The 13,003-nt window shown below is 38.0% G+C and overlaps 1 protein-coding gene across 1 annotated transcript in view; it reads left to right on the forward strand.

Annotated features, from left to right (window-relative positions):
- The first annotated feature begins 477 nt into the window (after positions 1-477).
- The window catches only part of LOC135085698 (acetyl-CoA carboxylase), a 129,154-nt gene continuing 116,628 nt past the window's right edge, over positions 478-13,003 (forward strand). The window contains exon 1 of the mRNA XM_063980510.1: positions 478-639. Coding sequence (XP_063836580.1) covers positions 558-639 — 82 coding nt within the window. The 5' untranslated portion in view covers positions 478-557. The remainder of the gene's footprint in view (positions 640-13,003) is intronic.

Consider the following 13,003-nt stretch of genomic DNA (forward strand, 5'->3'; position numbering starts at 1 on the left):
GTCAAAATTTCTTTAATTGTATAGACTATTTAAATGGTACAAATCGTCAAATATTTTGCTGTAAATGAGCCTCTACATGTCTCATAATATCTGCGGATCTGTGATGCGGATTTCCGGACGCGTGCGGATCTGGTCGCGTCATTATTTCATACATATTTTACATTTTACGCGGGCTACACGCATGGGGACATCCGCACGCGTGAAAGAGGTACACACACTGTACCAATGTATAGTCCCATTCTTGTCAATTTTATCGCTCATCAGTTCAAAGAACGAATGATAAGAATCCCTTGCAGCGGAAAAAGCGCTTAACACCACGTGTTGACTAGCCGTCTATTTATATCAAGGTTACAAGCAAAAACGGAAAAAATTGGCATCCATTCCACAAAAATATGTCGCATCGAGCGTTCATTCGATATAATTTCTATTCGATTTAATCGATGATACTCTGACCTGCTACGATAGTACTGATACGTATTTTTATTTAGGTATGTAAGTTTAGTGAGGTACAAGTCGCGTTGGGATTCAGTTCTGTGCGCGGGAGTGTGTGTTGTTTAATGTTCATTTATGTTGTAATAATCGGAATCATTTTTAGCTTTTTATTGAAATTTGTGTTCGGGGAACGCTGGGAACAAGAAGGTATGTTTATTTCTTTACATTTTATTTAAAAATATATTATTATTAGGCTGTTGATTAGTTATAAAAAATATGACATTCAAGTTTGTGAAAAAATTACCCTTAGGGGGTAAATTAAAAAATAGGGGATGAAAGGGGGTGGAAATTCGTAATTTTTGAAGCTAGAACGATGAAAATTTTATATTTTTTTAAAAGCATGACAAGTCCTGCTACAGGGCTCATCCTAAAAAATAGTAAACTAATGTTATTTTCTTAAACAAATATTAATATTGTTATTATTTCGATCTACATTTTTAGCACTTTACAGAAAAATACAAAAGTGTAACAAACACGCTAGGTAAACAAGATTATGTCATTGTAAAAAACAAAACACTATCGTAGCCAACGAAAACTACGTTGATCCTTATCTCCTTAATCTTCGATATAAAACAATAAGCATATCTCGAATTGTTTTTGATAAGAAAATCTAACCATCTTTGAAGCGAGAAGGAAAAACAAATGACGCCCGTAGCACACCTCCGCCGCGAAACCATGACAGCGAAAGGATTTCAATATACATATCTGCGTTTACTTGGCCTCGTTGCTAATGTGGTGATGTGATTTCAGAGATGTATATTGAAATAGTTTCGCTGTCATGTTTTCGCGGCGGAGGTGTGCTACAGGCGTGATAGTCGAAATATCAGACCACATAATGCCTTTAGTCATCATCATCATTTCAGCTAGAGGACGTCCACTGCTGAACATAGGCCTCCCCCAGTGATATCCACATCGCTCGGTTGGTAGCGGCCTGCATCCAGCGCCTTCCTGCTACCTTTATGAGGTCGTCGGTCCACTGACTTTAGCGTTGACTAGCTTTGGCCTGCAGCGTCGTCCGCATTTTGGCTCTGTCACATTTTTCGAGTAAAACCTATAGGGTTTGTTCCCAGACATCCCGTTTTTGGCAGGAGCCTGTTTAGTAGGCGTGTTTTAATATTAACGTTCATTAGGATATCCCGTTTGCAGTGTCCCGCAAAAATCCGATCCGTTCGTAATTTTAATTTAAAACACACACGTGTGTTCACACGACAGTCCTGTTTTGAGGGATCCTGCTTTACTGGATCCTGCAGAACTAGGTTGCCATGAAAATGAGCCCTGACACAAATAATTGGTAAAATTTAAAAAAATCGGTTTAGTAGATCCTGAGATTACCCCCTACCTACATCCTCACAAAGTCACAAATTCTACTTTTTTATTCTTCTTCTTCTTGTCGTGTTGACAACAAACCTACACAGTGTTAGCCCAAAACTCCGCCACAAGAGTGGCGTTGTCAGTAGCCTTCATTAAATCTTCCTGCGTGCAGTTGTTTGGGCACGCAGGGCACGACATCATGTGCTTCGTCGACTGGGGAACAAAACCACACTTGCACTCCAAGTTTGAGCCATTCAAGAATCCCCACCTGAACAGATTGTCCTTACTACGGCGTCCTACCTCTTTATTAAATTAGTAATAAGATTTTCATCCCACACTTTTCCCAGGAAAATTTAGCTAACACGATTTCACTTGACTATTGGATTTCGTCGATTAAAGAAAATCTTTATCGCGCAAACAAACGCGATCTTAGAATGTCACACTGAAAAACTCTTTTACTTGGTGCTAACCTAAATTACGATATTTTCAGGACATTGCTACACTGTACTACATAATAGACTAGGAAAACTTTTATCCGGCCTTTTATTATTTAAATAGACCTACTTGAGAGAAAGTCCCTAATTCTAACATTCATCCCTTTATCCTCCCATTTAAGTAGATGTATTATTGTTTTCCTTTCGTTTGTTAAATATTCACGCTGAAGCCATTGAAGCTTTAAACAAATTTTGGTTTATAGAGACACTGGACCTTCAAAAAGGACATTGGATACTTTTTGACGTAAAAATAACTGGGGGGATGAAATTTTTTAAGGATACTTTTTTCAACCCACCTAAAACTAGCCTCTATTTTAAAGTTTTTCAAAGTCCACTATAGTTTTGTAGTGGCGTGAATTGACATTATTGAACCCTCGATTGTATTTGCATTGATGAATAAGCAATTAAGCGTATTGGTTCACACAACGTAATTACTTTCAGTGTATTCTTTAAGGCGACAAGCCCACCGGTTAGCGTCGTACTGACGATTTGAGGGTCAATAGTTCGGTCGAGTGAATCGCGAATCAGAAATAAGGAGATCCGTAAACGAACTAAAGTCACTGACATAGCTCGACGGGTTAGCAAGCTGAAGTGGCAATGGGCAGGGCACATAGTACGCAGAACTGACGGCCGATGGGGCAGCAAGGTTCTGGAGTACAGGCCGCGTACTGGGAAGCATAGGTAAACGTCCACCCACAAGTTGGACCGGACGACCTCATAAAAGGGAGGCGCTGGATGCAAGCCGCCACCAACCGGCCATTGTAGAAATCATTGGGGGAGGCCTATGTTCAGCAGTGGACGTCCTATGGCTGAAAAGATGATGATGATGGACGCAATCCTACTCAGAGAGCCTCACGCTTAGAGTTTGACGAATAACGTTGGAACCAGAGTGATCTAGAGCACAACAGGGCCACAACAGTATGTTATCGAAAGAACTAGACTGATATGGTAGAGATGTTGTAGGTGTAGTCTCTCAATGAAGTTAGCACTGTGAGCACTGGCTTGGAAGAATTATGTAGCCTCTCTTTCTGTAAAACTAACATCCATACTAGTAGAAGTAATTAGTACCTACTTCTATTGTATAGATCAGGGTTTCCCAAACTATGGGTCGCGACCCAGTGGTGGGTCGCGAGCGAACATTGAATGGGCCCTGCCTGTAGAACGACACACCACCCTACCGATCCAACCAATGGGCAACAGGCAAAATTTCCTATAGGTGGGTCTCAAGTTTGGCAACTTGTATTAGATGAGTCATACGTAGCCCAGACAACTTTGGAAACCACTGGTATAGATAGAGTGCGAATCTTGTGGATGGGTGTGGTTCCGACAGAATAGAATGGTTCTACACGTGGATGTCGTAAAGGCAATAAGGAACAAACTATGCGAACATCAGGCCTCCCCAACCCGTCTGGCCAGCGTGGGGAGTGTAGGCCAAATCCTCCATTTGCCTCTGGTAAATTAGAGGGTCGTGCTCCTGCAGTGGATACCACATGACCTGCTGATGATGGAGCCTATTTATTGTTATAGTAATAAGTTATCAAATCATAAAACATTTTTTTATCGAACACTTTATTAAACAGTGATTCGCAATCTCTCATTTACCTACTTGCGCGTGAGATTCGCGTGTCAATTTGACCTCTATTACTGACAGAATGTCCGCTGTCACCTTGACGGACATGACATTTGACCACAGATAACTGATAAGTTATAATTGGAGAAGTCTTCCGTATGACGCTGGCGATCTGTTGATTTTACACTTTCTACGTTGTAGATTTGTTATTGCGATTTTATTTGGGTTCAGAGATCAGTTTTTTTTGGAAAGTAGGTATTTTTGTATTTACAAATCACATTGTAATCCCGTTACATAACTTCGAACTCCTCCTACGTTCTTCTGATTAATTTCGTTGCTGGTCCAACGACGGTTTAACTTTCCCCCGGGACAAACTTGACCTTCACTGGTTAGGTTATTGGCGGTCAAGCTGTAGATCCTGGCTACACAGGAGTTGCAGCGGTGGGAATAGTAGTCCCGTTAACGTCAAAGGATCTGCCCCCCTAGACAAAACGCACTTTTTGATCGAATCGAAAATCGAATCCGTCAAAACTCCATACAAAAAAGGGGCTTTTCGACCACTTTTCGACTGGTTTCTGAATGCGCTCTGTGGTCATGTCAAATCTATTTGCCTCAAGTAAATTATAAAGACTCGTGCTCCTGCAGTAGAGACTAAATGACCTGATGATGATGATGATGTGAACTATAGCTGCTATCATTTAAGATGATTTTGTTTTAAAGTGTTATTAAACACATCTTCCCTTCACAATCTGTATCATTTCTCAACTCCTTAAGTGGCAATAATGTATTCGGTCGACCGAACGCAAAGAGGCACATCTTAGATTTTGTAAAAATCCAGAAAATTTTGGGTTATAATATTTTTTCAAATAGTAGTCTTCTTCTAGCATGTAAAACTGAAAGAAATGAATAGTTAATAACCCATTTATCCATGATTGAACATACATTTTTGTCACATTTTTATCTAAGTTAGGACAATTCATTAATTTTGACCATAATATTACCTATAGCTTATTAGACGAACAGAATCTTAATTTTTTTCAAAACTGTCTATTTGTGACTTGTTATAAAAAAATCAATTTTGGCCAGCCTGTTGCCTGTTGCCCTCTTGACGTTGAGTTTTGGGAAAATAAATATAAACAATTGTATCACTATCACTACTCACTACATAATATAAAACAAAGTCGCTTTCCTGGCTTTCTGTCCCTATGTATGCTTAGATATGGATTTTGATGCGGTTTTTTTAATAGATAGAGTGATTCAAGAGGAAGGTTTATAAGTATACTTAATACATTGTACATACTTTGCAAAGAGGGGCGGGTCGCTAGTTATGTATAAATTAAAAGTTGTACATTCATGGCGGCTCGAAACATCGCACGTGTGCGCAGTAGGTACACAATATTAGGTATCAGCTGGGTGCGTACCTACACCTGCACTCGCAGCAAATAATTATCATTAAATTTGCATCGTACTGGAAAGCGCAGACGACCTCATAAAGGTAGCAGGAAGGCGCTGGATACAGGCCGCTACCAACCGGTCTTTGTGTAAATCATTGGGGGAGGCAAATGTTCAGCAGTGGACGTCCTATGGCTGAAATGATGATGATGAAGTTTGCATCAGACTGGACGTAACTTTAGTTATTTAATTTTTAGAGTCAAGAGTTGCATCTCAAACTTTTAAAAGTTATTTATAGTACGTAACTTTATTTTAGAAAAAATACATTTGTACCCATTTTCTTCAAGACGACCGGATTTCGACGCGAACTACGCACCGAATCTTTTGTACGCATTGTCGACTATTGTAGTATATAGGACGACTCACCAAAGGTCGACCTTTCAACGAAGTTGAGAATGGAATTTAAATCACAATGGGAACCTGTAAAAAATGGGCCAAGTTTAGAAAGAAAGAGCTGCAGTTGAGGATTATGAGTAGTAACTTCGGCCCGTGCGAATTTTTGTCTGTGAAAATTTCTTAAAAGTGCTAGAGAATTTCTGCGTAATGTAACTTTTTTGTGAATGTTACAATACAAGTAAAATGTGGGATTTTTGTTTTGTGACACAGGTAAACTAGACATTTCATAGAGCGACTCGTTGTTTTGTTATACAAGTAAATACTCTAGTCCATCCCGCCCCTAGGTACTCAAAATTGTGGCTTGACCGTTTCGTTACAATAACTATTCTACAATTCAATCCAACATACATCTGTTACCGCAATTTATTACACCGATCTTGTCGCGACAAGGAAAAATTTCCGTGCTTTTAAGCGATTTTGTGAAAATTCAGGTAGTTGCTAATTGCTCATAAGATAGGCCCCCTTAATGTAATTTATTGTCCGTGGTGCATAATCTTTTCTTAAAGGTTTTAAACCTTTGTTTGGTTCATCGCCATCAATAAAAGAAGAAGAAGAAGAAGAACCTTTGTTTGTCACCTGTCATCCGCTTTGCAATGGAGGGAAGTCGAATCTTAATTTCGAACTCCTCCTATGTTCTTCTGATTAATTTCGTTGCGGGTCCAATGACAGTTTAACTTTTCCCCGGGACAAACTTGACCTTCATTAGTTGGGTTTTTGTGGTGGTCAAGCTGTAGATCCTGGCTACACAGGAGTTGCAGTGGTGGGAACGAGAGGTGGGAATAGTCCTGTAACTATTCTACATAGCTGGGCACCGTTAATCAAATAGTTAACTTCGTTAATCGTTAAACCGTTAATAAAAAAATTAACTTCGTTAAACGTTAAAACGTTACATTTCGCAAGATTTAACGCAAGTTAACGTTAATCGTTAATCCGTTAACACATGATAATAAACGAAAAAAATTATTGTATCGCATGGAATTTATTCCTCTTTTATATTTGCGCTACAAGCTTTCGAAATTATTTGAACGACGGGAACGGGACATTAGGACGAGTGCGAACCGGAGGACGTTTCGCAGACAAAGCCCTAGAAAAGTACACTGGTGCACTTTTTTCGGGATGTACCTCGATACTCCACTTCCTGAACCATTCGCCTAATTGTGTGACTGGGCGTTGGAGCGCCAAGATGACATAATTCTGATTACGTCCGGACTTGTAGAGTGCGGTGTCGTCCGCAAAGAGGGCTAAATCCGTATTCGGATATTTGGGGATATCATTGACGTACAATGAAAAAAGAATGGGTGCTAGATGATGTCCAGGGTTCTGATGATGGAGTCAGGAGGTGGCCATAGGAATTCCTAAACGAAACGGCGGAATCTTATCGAGTTTGGGTTTGGTGGATTCGACTACTCGAGCACTTTGATGCTAAATAATGACCCAGAGAGTGAGATACAACTAAAATGTGACTAAAATAAAATTATAATAAAAAAAATCTTTTTTAATAAAAAAGTAGAAAAATAATTACTAATTACCTACTTATTTATTAGGACGAATTATTAATATTTATGTAGGTATACCATGATTGATACTTCTGGAGTCGGTGCCAAGATTATGAAACATGTAAAGTTTGCCTGCACCGACTCCAAAAGTATCAATCATGGTATACCTACATAAATATTAATAATTCGTCCTAATAAATAAGTAGGTAATTAGTAATTATTTTTCTACTTTTTTAGTGTAGGTTTTTTGGAGTCGGTTTTATTTTTTTTAATAAAATTTTACTTATTTCTTGCTTTTTAGTTAACTAATTATTACCTCGATGTTACCACTGAAGGTAGGCAGTTCATTGAGACCATATTCTTCATGTCTAGTGTAAAATAATATTCCCTACAAAATACAGGTTACCATTATAGGAAACCTAAAGACCTTAAACCGTCAGCCCACCTTAAAAACATGAAAGAATACAACTGTTGGTCTATTTGTACTTATAATATTTAAAGAATTATCCTACAACTCCTAAGCATTAAGGAGTTGTACCTACCATGACCAGTTTTTCTTCCAATTCGCATGAAACCACCCTTTTGATAATACCTATTCAACAAAAAAAATAATCGTTCAAATTGGTTCATAATCGGCGGAGATATTGCGTACAAAAAAGTTCATCCCCAATTTTCCACCCTTGGGGGTGAAATATTTTCTTCAAATTCGCATGAAACCACCCTTTTGATAATACCTATTCAACAAAAAAACAATCGTTCAAATTGGTTTATAATCGGCGGAGATATTGCGTATAAAAAAGTTCATCCCCAATTTTCCACCCTTGGGGGTTGTTTTTTTTATTATTAAATTTAAATGGGACCACCCTTGAGGTATTACCTATACGCCAAAAAAAGATTTGTTCAAATCGGTTCATAATTGGCGGAGTTATCGCGTAACAAACATAGAAAAAAAAAAAAAAAAAAAACATACGGGTCGAATTGAGAACCTCCTCCTTTTTTTGAAGTCGGTTGAAAACAAGCTTTATCCTGAAATGCAGTTGTACTAAAACGAAAAAAATAATTGTATGCTTGATTAAAAGAATTTCGAAAGCTTGTTGCAAACAGAAAAAAGAGGAATAAATTCCATGCGCGATACAAGCTTTCGAAATTCTTTGAATCAAGCATACAATTATTTTTTTCGTTTTAGTACAAATGCATTTCAGGATAAAGCTTGTTTTTAAAAAAGTTTTTTTTTATTATAATTTTTTTTTAAGTTTTTTAATTATTATAAACGAACTAAAGTCACTGACATAGCCCGACGGATTAGCAAGCTGAAGTGGCAATGGGCAGGGCACATAGTACGCAGAACTGACGGTCGATGGGGCAGCAAGGTTCTGGAATGGAGGCCGCGTACCGAAAGGCGCAGCGTGTGACGTCCACCAACCTACAAGGTGGACCGACGACATCGTGAAGGTAGCACGAAAGCGCTGGACGCAGGCCGCTACCAAACGATCAACATGGAAAGCATTAGGGGAGGCCTATGTTCAGCAGTGGACGTCCTATGGCTGAAATGATGATGATGATGATGAATTTTATTTTACACTTTTTAGTAGTATCTTAATCTCAGAGCCTTGGTTCAATTACAATACAATTTAGCACCAAAGTGCTCGAAAAGACAAATCCAGCAAACCCAAACTCGATAAGTTTCCACCGTTTCGTTTAGGAATTCCTATGGCCACCTCCTGACTCCATCATCAGGACCCTGGACATCATCTAGTACTAAAGTGCTCGATAAGACAAATCCAACGAACCCAAATTCGATGCGATGCCGCCGTTTCATTTGGGAGTTCCTATGGCCTTCATGACTCCATCATCAGACCAGCTCAATGGTACCATAACATTGCATTGTCATCGTACTTACATAAGTATACCCAGCTCAATCGGTTCAGGAAAACTGGTCTTAAATTCAGTTGCAAGAGTTGTTCCACACATAGTACTAACAAGTGTCGTTAGTGATCTGGTTACAAAAACTGTTGTTTTGGGTTCTGTAAGTTATGGAAGCCCGAACGTACTTGTCAGAACGCGTTTTTCTAGCGTTTTTCAGCGTGCCTGCTGTATCTTTTTGGTAAATAGTAGGTACCGGATTAACGATTAACGGACTTAGGATAATTTAACGGAAGTTAACGAGTCCGTTAACATTTTTTAAAGTTAACTTAAAAGTTAATCCGTTAATAGAAATGTTAACTTCGTTAATTAACGATTAACGGATTAACGAGTTAATGCCCAGCTATGCTATTCTACATAACACAAAAGCAATGAATTAGTGAATACATTTTCACCTTCGCCCATTATCAGCGAAACGATCAGCTACATATTTTGAAAGACATAGAGTTAGGGCGTGTAGAGTTACATTTAGAAGCTTGGCTCTACATGAAATCTTATAACTTTTTCGAAGTCAATGTTTTTGGTGGGTTAAATAATATTAAAACTTTCATTTTAAATACTTTACCTACTTGTTTTACACCCACAACTTCGACAATCTGCAATGGACTGCAATAACTAGACCCGCGTGGTAGAGTAGGGCTAGAATATTTGTAGTTAACTCGTCGTTTTAGCCAAATGACGTCCACTGCTGGACAAAGGCCTCCCCCAAGGATTTCCATAACGGTCCTGCGCTGCTTGCATTCAGGTTCTTTCCGCCACCTTCACCAGATCGTCGGTCCAACTAGTGGGAGGCCTGCCCACACTACGTCTTCGCCACTCGAGAACTTTTCAGCCCCAGCGGCCATCAGCTCTACGAGCTATGTGCCGCTTGATTCTAGCAATTCTATATACAATGTATGTGCAGTAGGTAAATTAGTAATTTTTATTCTTATATCCATCCAATTAGTGGAAACTCACAATATTATGCATTTTTATAAGACAGTCTAAAGTCTGATAACCTAGCGTATGACTTGAACACAATGTATTTACGTAGGTACTACTGTAAATATTAATTTCAAATCATAGTCCAATCCCATATTAGTGGAAAATCACAACCGATTTGACCGTCACATTCGCATTTTGTCACGATATAGGTACCTACTTTAGGTAATGCGAACAGCTAGGGACTGGAATTCGGTGCTGGTGCTGTCTTTCCCGAAGACTATAATCCGGGCCTTTTCGAGGCGAGAGTGAATAGATACTTACTGGGCAGATATGTACCATCCTAGACTGCATCCCACTTAACACCAGGTGCGATTATGGTCAAATGCCTGCCTTCCATCCCATTCGCAAAACAGTCACTGAGATAAAGTTAAAGACCACCATTTTTGAAAAAAATTAGTTCTATTTGTAGGTTAAAAACGTGTGACTATTTTGCGAATGGGACCAAATACGAATGGGACGGAATGCGAATGGGACCGTTTTTTAATCCGTGACGAACAGTGCTTGGTGGTTTTACCACCAGAACTGGCGCTTATTCAAGGCCCTTGGTGGTATGTTTTCATTGCCTAGAGTTTTAATTATTTCTGGTGGTTTTTAGAATGGTTTAACTATTAGAGGTTTTTCAATATGGTTTTTAGCGTTTTTTCAGTATTTCAGTATGGAATGGAACACATTTTTTGAGAGAGAAACCCGCCAGTTCCGGAATTATAGTATTCTCTTATAAAACACCAGCTTTCCGCCCGCGGCTTCGCCCGCGTGGAATTTTGTCTGTCACAGAAAAACTTATCGCGCATGTCTCTATTTAAAAAACCGGGATAAAAACTATCCTATGAACTTTCCCGGGACTCAAACTATCTCTATGCCAGACAGAGTTACTTTCGCATTTATAATATTAGTATAGAATAGTATACATTGTTTGTAAATTTTTCCGCGGAATCTGGTGGAATTTTGCTTTTAATCTAGTGCCTTAATGAAATCCGAGGTGGCAACACTGGTGACGAAATGCGAATGGGACGGTCTGCGTCAAACCCCTTCCCTTCACAACAATATGCATTTTTATACGAAAGTCTAAAGTCTGATAACCTAGCTTATAGATAAGAGGCCTACAACTCCAAGAGGTCATCACTTCACGCGATTAACAGGGTGTCCACATTCTGGAAAGTCAGGGAAAGTCAGGGAAAAGTCAGGGAAGCTCATAGCAGTCAGGGAAAGTCAGTGAAATAGAGGGGTCACCTGGAAAGTCAGGGAAACATTGAGATTTTGTCTACCAAAACACTGTTTGTCTCCCGAAATTTCCCAGTGATTGTAAAATGAGAGATTTAATTAATTTATGCTCTAAAAAGACCTTTGATCTTGACTATCGAAGCATTTTTTTTTCAGGTTTGGAGTGATCTACATTCTGACTTTGTTTTTAGTCATAATTATATTACTCCTTTTTAGTTTTTTATCTAATGAAGTGGATTGATCCAAATTATGACACAATTTTGTTCATAATTAGATTACTTTCATATAGTTTTTTTTTCAGGATTAGAGTGATAGATCACTCTGTTATGATTTTTTTTGTCATAACTAGATTACTCCTTTTTGTTTTAATAGTTGTACTTTTTTGTTTCAGTAAAATGATATATTTTCTATTGTCGATGTGAAAGTGCAACTTATAACTTATGTTTATTTATATTTTTTTTATAATTATTTATTGATTTGATTATTGAGTGCAGACTAGTGAGCAGTTCACTGTGAGTGCTATTAATACAGGGTGGAAACGATAAGTGATCTCATTCGATTATTTCTAAACTACACAAGATATCGAAAAACTGCTTACTGATCTTGAAAGTGCTTCACGAGCTCTTTCAAACGATATCAGTAATAAGTTACAGAATTAACTGGATCTATCTGAAAAGTCAACGTGTCCCCAAATTCAAGGATAAGCCGGCGCCGCAGCATGGACATAGTCATGACTACTTTAGGAAAAATAAGGAAAAAAATCTATCTCAATTATTTTGGGTTAGTCCCAACGGCCCCGGTGGATCTGCCCCGTCAACGGGGCGGATGGGAAAAAGTGTTTCAACGACCCCGGTAGTCATAGTCTTAGCGTTCAACGGGGTGGATGGAACACATCAAGTGTCAACCGCCCCGGTATATCATTTAACGGGGCGGATGGATCAAATCAAGTTTCAACCACCCCGGTATATCACTAAACGTGAAAGATGACACAGATCTAAAAGGTTCCACCTCGGTATTGCATACCGAAAATAAAACCTGTTAATAAAATAAAAAAATATGTAAATAATAATCAGATTTATTTAACAGTCACTGTTTAAAAAATCTACAGCATAAAAGTAAGTTTAATTGTCACACAATATAATGGTCATAAACCTATAGATTACGTTTAGAATCACAGATGCGCAGTTGCATTAATCAGTCAATATTATAAAAATCTAATAGTCTAATGTGATAAAAATTCACTCTAAAATTGTAACAAAATATTATTATTTTAGAATCACAGATACGTAGGTAGTTACATTAATCAGTTGTTGATTAACAATAAAAGTAAGTTTAACTTTCACAAAATATTATGGTCATAAACTTATAGATTACTTTTAGAATCATAGATGCACAATTGCATTAATCAGTCAATTTTAATAACACTCTAATAGTCCAATGTGATAAAAGTAACTCTAAAACTCCTCACTAACAAATAATAACAAAAATCTAAAATTGTTACAAAATATAATTTTATTATTATTTAAGAATCACAGATACGTAGTTACATAAATCAGGTGTTGATTAACAATAATATAGTACTTAAACTACTACTTAAATAAATTATGAATAACGAAAAAAAGTATTCTAAAATTGACAAAAAATATTACGGTAACAAATTATGA

The sequence above is a fragment of the Ostrinia nubilalis genome, chromosome 29 (assembly GCF_963855985.1).
Source record: "Ostrinia nubilalis chromosome 29, ilOstNubi1.1, whole genome shotgun sequence".
Lineage (NCBI taxonomy): Eukaryota > Metazoa > Arthropoda > Insecta > Lepidoptera > Crambidae > Ostrinia > Ostrinia nubilalis.